We start from the raw sequence: 17,852 nt of genomic DNA, 5'->3' as shown, positions 1-17,852 counted from the left end.
ACTAGCAACACTCAGCTTGCTAGACAGTCATCAGAGCTGCATGCTATTGTTTGCATGCTTCTCATCTAACCCAGTGTGCCCAAAAAAGTCAAATCTAATTACTGGTACTAATTATTTTTAAAAGCTGAGTTTGCTTTTTTGTTTCCTTGTTTAATTTGAAGAAGCTACTAATAGCCAAGTCAATTTATTTTTACAAACACTGTCTGCAAATATAAGATACAAACATCTTGCACATTTTATGTCAGAATCAAGACAAGCATCCCAAGCTGTACTATATATTTTCAATATATAATACTAGGTATGTTATACTAGCTGTTTGTGGAGGTTAGATACGTGTTAAACAATCTAGTTAAGGCATTTCCTGGTCTGTTTTCTTCTCCTCAAATCATTAGGCCGAGAAACTATTTCCACTGTACTTAAAAAGGCATCACCTAAGCACCTTTGACAATTTACCAGTACCTTTAAAATTGGAACAAAAAAAGTTACCCAGAGCTCACAAAGGCCTTTTCTCCACGTTCACAGCTCCACAATCACCAAGTAATGCTTACCTTTAAGGTTTCAACTTTTTCCTCAAAAGATTTGAAAGTAGGAGAATTTCTAGGAGACAAAAAGGAACCACAGAATTAAAAACATATCTAGTCAACGTATAAGTATCAGAAAACAAGCAAACAGTGGCATTTTCCAATGTCAACATGCATTTTGTTTGGGGCTTTTTCCTTGTTTTTAAGAAAAGCCCAAAATACCTACTTACACTACAAAACTAAAATTCAACAACACTCAAGCAGAGCTCATTTATATCTTCTGCAATTAACAATTGCCACTCTCAACACTAGGTTCTTTTATCACAACATGGAAGGGAAAACAAGCAATTTTTCAGATTTAGCTTATTTATTTTATTTAGCTTATTTTTAGCTTATTTTTCCCAGTGAATTTCAGCAGTTTTCTGGCTTATGGGTTGGAAGACTTTGCCATCCTAAATAAAGATAGGCTGTCAGATTTTTTTTTTGCTTGTTCTAGGAAAATAACTTTAATTTAACAGGCTGTGTGTTTAATTAACAGACCAGTTCACAACAGCATTTTCTGCTAATGTAAATTTATGGGAGACTCCTCTTGCCTTTTAATTGCTAGAGACAGCTTGATTCTAAATGCACAAGAGCAGGACAGCTTATGATGTTCAATATAGAGGTTCAGTGTACTGTTATTACTAGGATCAAAGGTGCCTTAATACTCCAATTAGCTGTCAGTGCTGCTTGCAGATTTGTACAATAGCTTGCACAGCTTTCTGCCTCGTGCAGAGTGGAAAATGCTTGCCTTCACTGGACCAAGACTGAAAACTGGAAGCAGACAAAATAAAGTTAAAAATGAAAAAAAACTTCCAAAAAGAAGCTTCCCTTTACCCCCTTTGCTTGGTGGCTTTGTATGCCAGCCATGCCTGGATGCACTCTGTCATTTGGGAAAGTGCACACATGTATTCATAAATGGATTCTCTCAGGAGATGAAGGAACAGTGTGAAGCAACAAGAGGCAAGCACTGAAGTGAGCTAGACACTTTTTGTGAAACATTATTTTCTACTCACTGTCACAGACAGTTCTAAAACAGACACCAAGCAACTGTCTGTTAAACTTGCACAATATTACATGTCTAACAAGAAGGTGAAAGTTGTTATAGCTCTCCAAACAGCAGGAAAGCACAGTTAGTCACATTCCAGGTGTGCAATACCATCACTGTTAAGCAGAAATAAAAACAAATTTCATCCTACATATTAGTATACGAAATCCAGTATTTTATCTGTTAAATTCCATTTTGATTCCACGCTTGACAATAAATAAACCCAACAGCTGTTTTATGCATACATTACCTCATAATAGGCATGCTAATTGAATGTTGTATGGAGCGTATACTAAATTGCCAGCATTAAGAAAAAAAAGAAAGCAAGAAGTTAGTTGAAATGACAGAGGAAAAACTGGCTTAGAAAGATGACTTTCTGGATACCACCTTTGGTAAACAGTCCATCACATCAAATGTGTGGTTTTGCTTTTTTAAGTGGCTTAGCCATGCGCGCACACACACAAGTACAAAAGAGCAAAAGCTGCAACAATTCTTTCCTTCCTAAACATATTCAAGTGCCATGCTTGTTAGTAAGTATGTGTTCTTTTTTTTTTAGCTGCAGTCTGTCTACCTGTTAAGTCTTCAAGCAATGAGACATGCTGCATTTACAGTTCTGATGATATCAAATACAAAGCAAACACTCAACAGCTATCAGTCAAGTCCTCCTGCTCCAAGGATTAGTCTGACAGTCAGAATTCCCACTTCACTACAACACACAAGTTTCATACTCATCAATATAAAATCAACTATTAGGAGAGAGCAGTTCCATCCATCTATACTCAAGATCAGCTTCTGGGTAGGGACAAGGGGAAAGTTCTAGCTCCAATGCTGTTCTGAAACTCATGAAAATTCCTGTAAGCTGCCCACACTGCCATTCTGTAACTGTTTGCCTACTGACAACATGTACCTATTCCTATAAAATGACTGCAGTTATATTAAGGAGCTCCCAGGTAACTTCTAAGACCAACAGTCTCATGCGCTGCAAAATCAGTATTTACTCTTCAGACAAACTAGCCTTACACATTAAATGTTTGTCAAATATTGCAACAGCAGGTTAGAAAAACCTGTTTTTCATAGTAATTCAGGATGTTGAATCTTGGCTGGGCTTTATGGCATCTTTCAAGAGAATCTGTTTCAAGCAATTGCCAGGGTGCGGTGCAGCAACAAAAATCCTCACATGATTCACCTTCAGAAGCCAAATTAGTATCGCAGCACAATGGGAAGTACATTCACAGATGCCAAAGGGCTCCATGTTCATTGCACAGGAAGGTATCGGAGGCTCATTGAAACAACAGTGATAGAAAGAAAAAACACACGCAAACAAATTGCCTTAAGGTTGGGATCCCTTAAGGCAGATGCACATCTGAAGGATTTTGTGGGTGCAGAGTACTGGGAAACAGATTCACAGAGGCCGGGTGCTGTCCCACCACATCAGCCATGTGAGCCATGTTTCATCCCCCTGCCCTAAAGCCCTTTTCTGCTGTTTCTCATCTTCACTGGTGTTTTGAGTTGAGCCAAGTTTTTTTAGAGCGCACAAAGATGACAAGCTTCACGAGCACCATCTGCATTCTTTGCTCTTTGACACAGATTACTAGACGTTCTGGTTTTGCTGCTCTTGCCAAGTTTCAGCATAGAAGTAGGTTGATGTTACCTAAATCTTCATGCAGTCACACTGAGCCACTTCCACTTACCCTGCAAGAAGTGCCTCTCTAATTGAGAAGTTAAAGACTAAAGAGGGTGAAAATTACCTCTGTTTCTCCACATTTACAATCTGCTTGCACAGAAAAGCAGCAAGCTGTGTTATACTGCGTATCTTTTAACGGCTACCTAGAGAACTTTAGCTCAGTCCCACAGAGATCATTTAATGGAAGAACTATTCACATCCCAAAAAGTTAACTTGTTATGCAATATATTTCACCAAACATCCTCAATATGTGTAAAGTATAACCAGAATAGATGGTTTTGGCACAGAATCATCTGGTTCAGATAAGTGAAGTTTATCCTTAACATCAAATCATTTATTCAACTAGCGCAAAGAAGCAAGATAAAATATTGAAAAACTTTACAGAGACAAGTCATTTTTTCTTTTCACAAGTGACAGACTACCACAAAGCACTCAACCAGTCCAAGAAGTAGGATGGTTTGAAGACTAGAAGCCCTTTTTATAACACCCACCATCAAGTCCCTATAGTAACAAAAAAGGTATAGTAAGTTGCTCTCTAATTTTCCATACACTTTGTACCACATTGAAAGATTTCTCTTATTTTAGAAATGATTATTTTTACAGTCACTACACTGTACACTGCATTTTGAAAATGCACAGGGAGTCAGTGTCCCTCCCTAGAAAACAAAAGCACTGGTTATTTCCTTTGTTAATAGTTAGGTTTCCAATTGATATGCTGATAAATTGCGACATTTAGAAGTCCATGATCATATACTGTTCCCAATGCAAGCAAAGGAAATTATTCTGAGACCTGCAAACAGGGTAAAGATGAGTATTTCTGCTCCACAGTATGGACGCAGCAGAGTTATGATTGCTCAGGAAGCTTGCTAGGACCTGCAATCCTGGTACTACTGCTATTTTGCCTATAATGCTCATGCTGCCTTTACAAGATGTCCAGTTAATCAAAATACTTATATCAAGAAGAATAAAGGTATTAAGAAAAACCTAAGAAGGTACAGAGTTTTCAATTCCAACAAAAACCAGAAGACAGACAATGAAAGCAATAGTGACCTGAATTCACACTATCAGCTCTCTATTTCCATACTTTTCAAGTTCACCTCAGCTCCATTAGCTAGCCCCCTTGCTTCCAGGTACAACTCTTTCCAAAGTCAGTTTGTAAGAATGAGGAGCTGCATGGAATACATAGAAGTAGTCCAGCATGGAAGGAATCACACTATTACAGCTGAGCAGTCACTAAGCTAAAACAGTGCAAGAAACAAAGTCACAAGGAAAGAAAATGATTTAAGAAAATGCACCTGAATGTTCAGTACTTATTCAAGTATCAGGCCCATCACTTCTCAGTTCCAGGACAAGACTTTGACATCTATATGCTTCTAAAGTTCAGAGCTGTACTACCTTCATAGTTGGCACTGCTTCAGTAGTCACATTACAACCTGACCTGAATTCACTGTTTGAACCCCGGTAGAATTTGGTCCTTATGAAAGCAAAACACCCTAAGTGTCTTTAATCTCTTGTTTAAGTGCAGTTAAGACCTAGAACAGCACTATTTTTATTGATTTAAAATCCACCTGAATTTATATTCACACTTTGAATTTCCACTGCTGCGATTTCTCCCAAGAAATGCAAGAAAAGTGTTACTTCTTAGGCTCCGTCACACCCCTTCCAGTGGCACAGGTTCTGATAGTAGCTCTGTTGGCATTGAGTACTCCAACTTGAGCAGGTGGTTGCATATTGAGGTATTAAATTCTTCAGGCCAGAAGAAAGCTCTGAGTCTGTGCTCGTCCTCATCAAATGAGCAGACCAATAGAAGCACAGGAACACCACAGCCTTAAGGAAGAAAGCTGAACCCTGACAAGTGAGCAGCTGAGCCTTGCATCTGAGAGACAGACACCTCCCAGTCTCCCTCTGTCTTACTGATGACAAAGATGAGATTTAAGATGGGCTGCTATTCTTCTGCTTGAACAAACTCAACTTCCCAGGCACTACAGACAGGGCTAGAACTCCTCACTAGTATTCTAGGAGCTAGATACCTACACCTCTTAATACTGTCTGTGGCTATTTAATGAGAGTCAAAAAGATGAAGTCAGACACTGAAGTGCACAGAGGACAGAATATAAGATAAGAAGTTGCTATATAGTCAAGTTAACTACTGAAAAGTTCACACTCAGTATTTGCTTACAAATAAGCAGATGAAACACACTGCAGGCAAGGTAATTAAAATATCCTGTGTCTGGAGCTGATAAAGTAATCAGCTGAAAGATAAAGACTGTTTCATCAGACAAACTGTGACCAATGAATTCATCAACTATTTTAGACTTAGACTCCATTGATTTGAGTAAAACCACAACACTAAACAACTCTTGTAAATACACACCAAAAAGGGAAAATTTCTACTCTCAGAGCACAAACACCACACAGACAAAGGAGGAATTCTGCACGCCATTGACCTCAAAAACAAATTTCATCTCAAAAAAAAAATAACAATTCAGACTCATTTTAACAGATTCCTTTTTTTTTTTTTTAAATAAGAAATAGAGACTAATTGGTTATTACGTATCATCGCTATTTCATGTTCTGGGACAGTTACCAGGTGAACATGAAGAAGGATCTTCCCTGACATCAGATGAACTGCAGTTTTACAATAACACTGGAGAAAAAAAGAAGTTACCTTTTACAGATAAAACTCATTAAAAGCTTTTAATGGAGGCAGTCTGACTACATGCTTAATTTCAGAAAAAATTCTTGCGTCCCACCTTACCTAAAGGAATGTGAAAATGCCTGTAGTCTGCACAATGCCAGAGTAAGCATTAAAGAGAGAAAGGAAGTTCTGATAAATCTGAAGCAAAATATTGAACTACGTTGCTCCACCTCAAAGTTTCTCACTGAACTTCAAGAAGCAAGAAGGAGGTTAATGGCAGCACTTGAAAACCAATGGCTGATTTTATTACACTGTTGTCCACCAATGCAGCAATATTCTGTTAGACTGTGATTTTGTGACTTGCTCAGTAATTGAAAAGTAAGTTTGATCCACTATTCACAGTAAATTAGAAACTGAGATGAGTAATTATGTGTTCCTGTTGTAGAAATTATATAATCACAGAATTCTAAGTTAAGCACATGAGTAGTTTGCATCCAGGAAGAATCCCCATGCAGCTAACAGTGCATTTAATGCTAAAAATTACCACCAAACTTACCTAATTTGCATGACAGGACTTTGTCATTTGACACAGTCAAAATATACTGCTGTATACCAATATTTAGGAATTAACAAGTATCAGTAGTCTATTAAAAGGTAATAAAATCAAGCCACTGTGGTAAGGTGGAACAGCTTACAAAGAAGTAAGACACCTTAAAAGGAATCCACACACACCCAAGACAACACAAGACAAAAAAAAAAAACAAAACAGGAAAGGACAGATAAAGACATTGGTTGTTTAAAGGTGGTGTTCCACAAGCTGAGAAAAAACAGAGAAGTGATGATGCCATGTGCACTGGGCACACAGAAGCAGGCAGGAATGCTGCCATCAGCAATCCCATCAGAAAAATCAGAGCAGCAGCGTAGATAACAGCTTTTGTTGATTTTCTCACATATATGAAATACACACCACATAACTCGTCCGCATCAGTGAAGAGATTCATCCGCATACAGGCAGATTTTGCAGCAAATCAATCAGCATTCCTAAGACATGCTGAAGGTTCGTGACAGATTAACTTTTTGAAGTGCTAGGTACATTAACAGCACAACATTCAGCAGGCGTCTGTTTCAATAAAGAAGTGCAACTGCTTGTTAAAAGTTAAAGAAACATACTTGACATCTTCAAACTTCTTCGTTATGACTGAACCAACAGAGGAAAATGCAGCAGAAGCCTTCTGACCTGCCTGAGACAGGGTTTCTGATGTTTTCTTGTATCTGTGTTCAAAGAAAATTAAATTTGTAATTTTAATATGACATAAGGAACTTTCCAGTATACACTAAGTTTGTTTCAAACCCAGAATTATATTTCAACTTTTAGGTGGAGTAAACAAGCCACTTGAGAAGCTATTTTGAATTCCTGCAGTCCTTTCTGGCAATGGCATCTCTGCAACCTCAGATTTCCAATCAGGTTCACCAAGATGCATCTGCCACCCCACACACGTGATTTTCTGCTATTGTGGGGACTTTCAAAACAGAAAAACCACCACACAAACACAAAGAATGGCAGATGTTACTTTTGGTGCCAAGCATCTAAAATTCACACCAAATGGCTTTGTGAAAAACAATTTTCACCAGAAAAGATCATGTAGTAAGATATACTCTGAACTTCAAGGTAAAGGTTTTGTTTTGCTGGAATATAGTGAGATTGTATTCTTCCTACATGAACTATGTTTACATTTTCTCAGGTTAGAAAAGAATTCTGCTGGACTTGGGATATCTCAGCAGTCACATCTCAGTTCTTTTAGTCAAATATATTAGAACTGCCCAAATTACAGGCAATAATTTTTCATGAGATGATACGGCCAGTAGGGTTAGCTATGGCCTTCTTGGAAGAAACCTATGACAACTTCCACAGGTTCACCTTAGTACAACTTAGCACTGTTTTATCTACACTCAGCTTGTTACACAAGAGTCGAGTATTTAGATGTATGAGTTGCATAATTTTCACTTCAACAGCTGGGACAGACTATCATCAGGAAGCAGTACATACGCTGCAGTTGATGTAACATCTTGCCAGCTTTTGGTGATATTCTGCTTTAGTTCCTGTAATGAGTTAATTCCCAGCTTTCTCTTGATTTCTGCTAGATGCTTCTCTTTGGCAGCAAGCACTTGTGAGAGTGTTTGGATTTCCTCTTCCACCTGTTGCAGCAGAGATAAGAGAATTGAGTTAATAAGTGATCTACATTGTTGTAAAACTATGCATTCATGAAAACATCTACTAGACATTAGTTATGGAAAGGATAATGTGTTTTTAGCATTGCCTCATCATTGTTTCCGACTACTGAAATGGAGTTTGTTAGTCAGAAAGCAGTCTACTTGCAGCTAGCTCTATCAGTTCAGTGCACACTAGGAAGCAGGTAGCACTGAGAGACCGTATGGTTAGAAATCAGTACCTTCTGAGAGCATTGGCTTACATGGAGCATGAAGATTAGTCAAACCTGGGACAGCTGCCAAGCCTATATGCTCCAGGAAGCTCAGAGTATCTGCTCCACACAAGTTTATCTCCTTGCTTGACAGAACTTGGGGAGGAAGTGGGGGAGGAGGGAATGGAAACAGTGGCAGACTGAGCAATTTAAAAAAAAAAAAAGCAACCCATACACCATACCAAAACTTGCTTGGTAACTAGAACAAACCCTTGTGTGTGCACTTTCTCATTTACATAAATTGCCAAATGAGTCTCTCAGAAACACGGCCAGCGCATGGTTACACACGTCACAGTTTTACAGCGCTAATCCATAGGCTGTACAGGTGTGACAAAAGCCAAAGGCATGCATCTATCCCTACCACACTGGACCACACTACTGCAGGACATGAGGCTGCTCACTCATTTAGGTGCCCCTGAAGGAATCTCATTACCTCAATGTACCTCCTTTTGGATACCTCTGAAAATCAGCATGATACACCCTGCTAGGACTGGATTTCCCCCACAGTCTTCAATTGATTCTTTCAGCATGGAATAATACTCAGAACTACCAAAAACAAGGCTGTACTGAATACAGCTGTACATTTATTTCACAGGTAACGTTGGTACACCAAACTTAAGCTTAAGTTTGCAGGGAGCTACAAAGGGGAAGAAATAAAATAAAAAAAAACAGCCACTCAATGAATCTTGACTTTGACAACATTTTACATGTAATTAGCAGGATTGAATATTTGGCTGTTCCTCAACAAGTGCTATTTCTATTGCTTTTAATTTTTCTGCTACTACAAATTCTAGACAAAAACAGTTACATGATTAGCCATCATCAAAGCAGTGTACACAGAGCATCCTTCATGAAAATAACAGTTTTAAATCACACCACATCAGTTCGGACTATATTTGGTTTTGGCTTCAAATAATTTTCTCTTTGACAGCCTTATTTGCTTCTCACCCAAGGGGAAAAACGTTACACACTTACAGATTCTGTTTTAAGCACTGTGTGCTAATTACTTCTAGCTTAATTCCCCATAGATTAAATTATGATACCTTCCTTTTCTCATCACTCTCCATGCTACAATACAGAAGAATCCCATACCCAGATTTAGAGGGAATACAAAGAGCACTGACTGTGCGTTCACAGACATTGTTACAGCAGATTTTTGTTCTCAAAACCAGTTGAAGAACTACTTGCAAGAGATTTACCTTGGCAAGCTCCTTTCTCAGCTCATTCTGTTCTTCTTCAGAGAGAGTTTCTGACATGCCAACTGTAGCAGCAGCATCCTCTCCAACCTCAGGTATAGAATCAGTTCTCAGCAGCCCTAGTGGTAAATAAAATGTTAAAAGCCAAATCAAAACATGCTGCCCAGACAGCAGATGGATATACAGCAGTTGATGTACAGCCCCTTTATGGCAGTGCATAATAAAGACTAATGAGAGGACATCAGAGTCACATTCCCCAAGCATTATCATCATTGAATGGTTTGGGTTGGAAGAGACCTCTCAGATCACCTAGTTCCAACTCCCTGCTATAGGCAGGGACACCTACCTCCAGACCAGGTTGCTCACAGTCCCAGCCAGCCTGGTCTTCAATGTTTCCAGGCAGGGGGCATCTATAACCTTGCCAGGCAATCTGTTCCAGTTTCTCACCATCCTCACAGTAAAGAATTTCTTCCTGATATCTAGTCTAAATCTACCCTCTTCCAGTTTAAAACCATTTCCCCTTGTCCTGCTGCTACATGCCCTTCTAAAAAGTCTCTCCCCTCTCTTCTCACCAAAACAAGATCTGCCATAGACAAAAGCAAGTTCAGCAGCAGCGAGAAAAGGATTACACCTCAAGTAGGAACTCTTCCCTTGGATCTTGCACAACCTTCTGTCCTTTGTGTGTGCCTCTTCCTTCTCCCCTTCCAAATCCAGAAACCAAAACTCCACCAGTTCCTTCTGTATGAAACACCCCTGTGGTCCTTCACAGCTGTTTCCCACTCTTAGTTAGACGCTTTCTTACAGCAATTACAGCATCACAGAAGCTCCCAAACTGGAAGTGACCTGCAAGGACCATTGAGTCCAACCATCTCCTATATCTGAGATTGTTGTCCAAACGCTTCTTGAATTGTGACAGCTCGGGCCCTGTCGCTGTCACACAGAGCAGAGCTCAGCGCTGCCCCTCCGCCCCCTGTGAGGAGATGCAGCCGCCATCAGGCCTCCCCTCAGCTCCTCTGCTCTGCGCTGAGCACGCAGTGAACAAAAGATGTCCCATTTTGTAGTTTTGCCGTCGATACTCAAACACCCAGCTCACCACAGCAAAGTAATCCTACGCTCATTTGCAAAAGACCAATCTGCAGAAAAATGGCATCCCAGAACTACCACTCTACTCAAGTTCTAAAATACAACAAATTAAACTACGGGGAATATTTTGTTTGTAGGGATAGAGAGGTGTGCATGTGTGGGTGTGAGAGCAGTAAATCAGGCCTGGAGCAGTTAGGCATGGCTCCCCCCAGCCAGCCGTTCTGCCCGCAGCAGCCTGGCACTGCAGCACCACGGGTAACCTGAGAACAATTGCCTTCTCTATCCTTTCATAGAGTTCAAAGCATACATTCATCCAGACTAGCTGAGGACACATTATTTAACATTCCCTTACTAATCACTACAGTAATTAACCAGATGCAATTCCACTCTCATTTCAGCAGCTTTTGATGGCATTACACCACACTATTTGGCTTGGGAATCCAGCAACTCATTAACAAGCAATGAGACCATTCCTCTGATTTCCTTGTAAGACTTGGTATCAAATAGAGATATCACAATCAAGTCAAAAAGTCTGTTAAAAAAAAAAAAAAAAGATTCTACAAGGTTGTATATCTACAAAATAAAGCCTATAAAATAACAAGTAAAGCTCAATTTCCACAGATTATTTCCCATATGTTTTCTACCTGTATTTGTACAAAGAATAACTCTGCTCTCTGCTACATGGGCAGACGTTTCTAAGAGGCAAGGCAGCTGCAGAGTTACTGATGGGGGAGCACAAAATCAGTATCACATTTTCCCAGAGATTTACGTCTGCCTTACACAAACATAACTGCCTACAGGTTTCCCAATTATTTTCTTGCAGAAGCTTAAGGAAAGGAAAAAAAGGATTTAAGTTCAATGCCTAAATCAAAGCACAGCACTACAACCCTGAACACAAATGACTACGGGCTCTTCTACAAATAAATTATCTGGTTGTGGGACATTGAACATATTTCCTTTTCTTAGCATCAAGCTGTTAAGAATGCCCTAGCTTTTTATCTGATTGTTATCTATGCTATTAATTACATACGTTCAACTGAAGGAAGAAATTCAAATTGCACTTTTTCCCCTATGTTGGCCTTTGACTGTCAGCTTACCCTAAGGGCACAGTCCTTCCAGGGGCTGCAGAGCTCGCCCTTTCAAAACCAAACAGCAGAAGCTTTTCAGGCGCTAAAGAGCACACTGACTATGGAGCATTAGCACATCCCGCTGAGAGGTTGTTCAATCTCATTATGAAAAGTCATCTGGATTAGCTCACCAAAAATAGATCAAGTGAATTCAGCAGCAGCAAAACGTGCTGGATCATCTCCTGCATCAACAGCTTGTTTTGGGCATACACCCCTCCTTTGGAAAACTGGTGTATTAATGCAGTTTATGCTGCTTGTTGCAGCACATCACCAAACTTGAGATTCAACACTGAGAAGGAAAACGTTAAGGAGCAGGAAGAGACCTCTACATGCACGGATTCTTTAGGAAGACAGGAAATCAACTGCTACTGAGACTCCTCCACACCTCACCCAGTTCATCTCATCACACCTTCCCCTTCTTGCTCTCTGCCGCCCTCCCATTTAACATGTCTATCCAGCCACCTATGCTCTCATTACCAATCGCCTCTACACTTGTTTTATTCCCACTCCTCACTTCAATACTTGTAGGACGCAGTGCATCTGCACTACTGGAAGGCAATGCTTTATTTTTATTTGACAGTTCTTTACTTTGGAGTTGAAAAAACAACGCATTTGACACTCTGCTACAATCAAGTTTAGCATGATCTTTCCTAGTCTCTTAAGCAAAGGGAAAATTCTGCAGAGATAACCCAACAGATGGAAACACTTATCCTGTACTGGGAAAACTTGCATCATTTCAAGGTCAGTATTTAGGTGTCTGTATTTCTACGAACTGACGTATAGTCACAAAAGTTTACTAAATCTAGTTAAATTAATCAAATAGAGCCATTGAGAATTTAATTGGTTGAGTCTTATAGAAATCATGAGCAGTCAGGAAAACAGAATCTAAGCCCACATTATTCTTCCAGAGTAGAGAAAACATGAAGCTTTCACTCAGGTTCTGCTCTGGGGTTTGCTTTGTTTACCTTCAGAGCAGGTTTGTTACTTATCCTGACCTAAAGTACCACCACTTCTTGGCCTGAATTTGGAGATAAGCCCTATACACAAGCCATTTAAGGAACCACTGGTCACTTAGATGAGCAGCAGCCTCTGGGGTGGGGAAGGGTTAGCCTTTCCAAAGCCTACCTTCAGGCAGACAGGCTGTGCTAACATCCTCAAGATGAGTCACTTTTGATCACTACACAGCTGACAAAAGGTACTTGTTAGAGCTCAGAAGAACAAGCTGTTGGAATGATCCTAAATTTCTAAGACTTGAATAGTGTGACTAACAGAGTATATTTATTCACAACACATAAGATCAAATTTGAAGTACAACTCATTTGTCTGAGTGAAAGTAGCAGTCAGGTTTTCTTTTGCCAGCTTGGGCTTCTCCTAAGCAAAGATCAAAGTGAATGAATATGAAAGCAGCAAAGGTTGGTGCTTACTGCCATACATCAGCAGTACACACAGAGGACAGCTGCTGCCCCCCTAGAGGAGGAGTGAGATGCAGAGCTGACTGCTGCTCTTCAGCACTCTGTGGTTCATCTAGGTCATGCAGAAGTTTGGTTTTATTCAAGCAGAGCCTTCTCAGAGGACACACTTTAAAATTTTAAAGAGCAAGACTATGAGGAAGGAAAAAAAGAAAAAAGAAAAAGCTAAGCTTTCTGTATTTATAATTACCCTAGAGAGCCAGGAACTGGAAAATAATATGCAACAGCATGGAAGAAAGATGGCAAAAAGCAGACGAGGCTGCACCAAGAGGCATGGTGCTGGCTATGTGCACACCAGGTTACCAGCTGGAAGCAGGCTGGAATTAGCACCAAGCTCCTGCAGCACAGCATGCAACAGCCACTGGCAAGTACACCAAGTGCATGCATGGGTAAAATATATGGCATTTCAAATGCTAGGTGGAACAGAACCCATGTTTTAGAAAGTATTTCTGGCAGTCCATGGTTTTTTTTTTATACCAAGGTGGCAGCAATGAAGTAACTTCAGAGCTCTAGACAGCTTAAGTATGCAATTCCTGCATTTTCCTCTTCACTAAATAAGTAAATAAATAAAAATCTAACAGTCAAAATAGTCTGGCTACAATATCTTGCAGATATTGCCCTTCTGTTCCTAATTTTATTGCTTACTTTGTTTTCCCTAGGATTGCCTTTCTACAGAGTTGAAAAAATTAGCCGAAGCTGGTAAATGAGACATGACCTGCACGACATACCAAAGCTAACAGATCACCACAGTTACCAGCAGGACTTTGATCTTCATTTAATCTATCTTTCAGCCAAATCACCTTTCTACAGATCTCAGCCACTGAGCTTCCCACACGAAGTTGTTAAAAAGAAGTTACCAGACTTGGTCAGCGTAGGTGACTCAGGTGGAGTCAGGTTTATGCCAGGTGACAGGTAAAGGTAGTTTCTGTCCACTCCTGTATTGAAATCAAAGGGTGACTTGTAATCCTCGTTCAGATCCATGCCAGGAAGCTCAGAGAGCACCACCACCCTCTGCTTCTACTGAAGGAGGCATCTTCTCTTTGGGCAGCCGCACCAAAGCACGGGGCTTTCTTCGCCCCCTGTTTCTTCACCCGGCTCTCGCTGTACCTCATCAAATTCAGCCAACACCTCTCTTAAATTCGATGCAGCCGTCCAACAAGTAATTTCTTAACCATGTCGTAGCTTCTGCTGTTTACACAGCACAAAACTGAGTTCTTGTCAATTTATAACCAGAGCCGGACTCAAACAGACCGTGCCTTTAACAAACACCCACGGTGCGCTGCTCCCAGGCTCCTGGAGAAGCCTTCCTCCTTCCTGCAGGATCGCATCATGAATTTCCAATCATTTAAATAAAAAAAGGTCAGCTGACAGCGGCTACACTAGGATCTCCTTAATCTTCTAGGACACAAAAGGATTACCCGCAGTAATCTATCCTATATACCATCTGTGTAGGACTTTTTCCTCTGATTAATGGAAAATTCTGCCTGCATAGCTCCGCTTCCCCAGCAGTCCCCAGCGGTGCAGCAACCAGTGGCCAAATTCAGTCCCACTGCCCAGCATCACTCTGCAGGGTGAGTCTGAAGGTAACAGCAATCACCTCCAACGGTTGCACCGATATCTGCCTGGCTTATTTTTTTTTAGGAAGGTGCTGATGTGCATTATGGTATTTGCCCAAGAGGCTAAACATACCCACGTACGAGACATGTTTGGCCTGTTTTTTTTCTTTTCTTAAAATAAATGGGAGCACACTGCCCTGTGCCCTTAGAGCTGCACTCACTCGTAGCAGCCAGCTTTAAGCCAGGAACCGGTAACACCGGAACACATGGCCATGACAAAATGTATTTGTTTTGACACGTATACTATGAAGAAAGACCAGCGCGCGCAAGCCATCTGACTTCGTGCTATAAAGATCCAGCCCTGGGAAGCAGAAGTTCTTACTTAAAAGAAGCACTTAGCCCAGTTTTGCAGCTCTTTGCTACTTTTTCCCCCCCTAAGGTCAGCTCCTTCCACTGCAAACACAGCTTCACTAACAAGAGAGCACCTTCACAGCTAAGCAGTTTCCTTCACTGAGCTCTCCCAGCTCCATGTTTTGTGCCTCGGCTGTGAACTGCAGCCTGAACACACAGGAGTACAATCAGATGTAAGCTAATCTTCTCCCCCTCCGCCCCCCAAAAGTGACATTGTAGGGCAGATCTGACCAGAGCCATTCCACCACTCTCTGCACAGCCATAAAAAGCAAAGGAGTGCTGCCACATACTCAAGTCAATGTGATCCCGAGGGATACCAGAAGAAAGCACACCACTTTAGCTTTAACTCCTCCTTTCCACCGCAGGAGCAGACCTCCAGGCTAATTAAAGAGCAGTCCTTTAGGCTGCAGACCTAAGCTGGTTTCTGGAGCAGGCAACCTGCAGGCTCCTAACAATGAGAGTACAGCAGCCCGAAATACAGATCCCCGCTATTTCCTAAATCCACTCAAAAGACAAGAATATGATGTCCCTCTGCATTGCTGACGTGTGACTTGAGCACCACGCAGATTTTTTATTTTTGTATATTACAGTATTACAATATTACTAAATTTATCTAACAAAGGTCAAACCTCTGGTCACAGGTATTGCTTTAGGCATCCAGAGAAGGTAGAGAAGAGTACCATAGCTGCAGCAGTCATAGGCTGCTAACCAAACACATCAACATGAAGAGCTACCGACACTGTTTTGCAGCCTTTCTTCATGCTATCCTGCACAAAAGCTCACGCAGGAGCTGCACTAACTGGATTAGACAAATGAAAAGTTATTAGATGTGGCAAGGTGGAAAAGCAGGATGTAATCAGCTGTCATTCTCCTGACACAGAAAGCACGAAGGTGAGTTTAACCACCCCAGAGAATCATTCTTTGTAAACTAATCAATGCTAGCACATTATGACTGTTAGAAATAGCGACTGCAGGAAAAAGAACCTCTAATGGAGATTCATTCACTAACACTAACAGCTAGCAATACCATTTCCTGGCCAAGGGCATTTAGTTAGAGTCTATACTTACATTCTTGTCACTTACAGGAAACTCCCTGCATCGCTTTTTAATGAACAGTATGAGGATAAACAATCTGGCACTGGCACTCTTCCTGTATCTTCACTGCACCAAAGTTGGTTTCAGATCCCTACTGACATCCAGATCAACAGCCTGAGAGCTCTGATCCGGACACCAGTTACACCACAACAGAAGTGTGTATGAGCCAAACTCTGCTATTCACCAGCACCGTAAACCAAGATGAGTCCAAGGCATTGCTCATCACTCCACTGTCACTTCAGGTGTCAGGGAAAGTTTGACACATTCCATATCTAAGCTTCCAGGTTAAAGACTGAATTCTTCCACCCTGGCTAATGCGCAGTCTCTTTGCTCAGATTAAGCTAGGTTGCCATAGAGCTAGGTTGCTACAGCAGCACCCAAACAAGCCACCTATATTTCCCATCAGCCTCCCACTGGACTTGCTCAAAGAGTGGGCATATGAGAATCTAATGAGGTTTAACAATGCCAAGTGCAAGGTGATGCACTTCTATGATTCAGTCTAGCAAATCTCCAATAGGTCTGAAGACTGGCAGAAGAACTCACTGAGAGCAGCCATGCTGAGAGAGGGTCCTGATGGACAAAAAGCTGGACTCAAGGCAGCAGTATGTTCTTGCAGCCTAGAAGGCAAACTGTATCCTGGGCTGCATTCCCAACTCCCCACTCCAGGGAAGACAGATACTCCCCTGTCAGCCACAGGACCCTGCTTGATCCTCCACTCCTTCCCCCATGCAGCCAGGAATGCGGAGCAAAGCAAGACTGCTTGCAGAGCTGGGCCCTGCTAGCTCTCATCTTGGGTGCCCTTTGATGTACAGCATGAAGCTTTTGGACAAAGTTACTGACTCACCACGCTCTAAGCACTGCTAGACAGTGGCAGACTCCCCTCATTCTGCAGCCATTTTAAAGTGTCCTTCCATGACCAAAACATCCCATTGCACAGCCTTCCTCCCCCTCACTCCTCAAGGTAATTCACAGCTCACTGAGATAGCTCAAGATGAATTAAGACCACATAGATGTACCTCCTGGTGCAATCATATACATTTCGGAGCTGTAAGAGGCTAAGTATAGACATATGTTATGAGGCTTAGAGCAGTTATTCTGAACGCTCAAGTATCTTTGCTGTCTGCCTTGCACATCAAATCCACTTCTTACAGTTGTACCTAGATATTACTGCAACTATCAGCTGCAAGCCCATACCTGAGGAGTGCAAGAGACCTGCACCAAAGACAGGAAACAGTGGGGTTTTGCTCACTACACAAGAAATCAGAACTGAAAATTTTGCTGTGGGTACTTCTGCTGCTTCAGAACTTACACTTCTTTGTCCTTAACAAGACAGGATAAGGAAGCAGGCATCCACACCATGCTAGAAGCTGACTTTCAGAAGACTGACACTAAGGTAGATTACTTCTGTCAAGGACACTTGAATCAATTACTGACAAATTCCACTGAATGTTACAAAGCGGCTCCAAAAGGCTCAGCAAAGCATTACCACAGGCTTCCCACCATTA

The 17,852-nt window shown here is 41.2% G+C and overlaps 1 protein-coding gene across 5 annotated transcripts in view; it reads right to left on the bottom strand.

Moving 5' to 3' along the window:
• The window catches only part of TPD52 (tumor protein D52), a 109,127-nt gene that overhangs the window by 76,230 nt on the left and 15,045 nt on the right, over positions 1-17,852 (bottom strand). The window contains exons 1-7 of one of the 5 annotated variants that reach the window (XM_048938614.1): positions 14,143-14,493; positions 9,610-9,725; positions 7,978-8,126; positions 7,101-7,202; positions 6,051-6,077; positions 1,859-1,900; positions 549-597 (exon numbers count right to left, since the gene is read on the bottom strand). In XM_048938614.1, coding sequence (XP_048794571.1) covers positions 549-597; positions 1,859-1,900; positions 6,051-6,077; positions 7,101-7,202; positions 7,978-8,126; positions 9,610-9,725; positions 14,143-14,266 — 609 coding nt within the window. In that variant the 5' untranslated portion in view covers positions 14,267-14,493. Of the gene's footprint in view, positions 1-548; positions 598-1,858; positions 1,901-6,050; positions 6,078-7,100; positions 7,203-7,977; positions 8,127-9,609; positions 9,726-14,142; positions 14,495-17,852 lie in introns of those variants that run through there. The other 4 variants (XM_048938617.1, XM_048938615.1, XM_048938619.1 and 1 more) reach the window with 4 other exon arrangements.

This window comes from Lagopus muta, chromosome 3, assembly GCF_023343835.1.
Source record: "Lagopus muta isolate bLagMut1 chromosome 3, bLagMut1 primary, whole genome shotgun sequence".
Taxonomy (NCBI): Eukaryota; Metazoa; Chordata; class Aves; order Galliformes; family Phasianidae; genus Lagopus; species Lagopus muta.
This window is presented reverse-complemented; position numbering and strand designations above follow the sequence as displayed.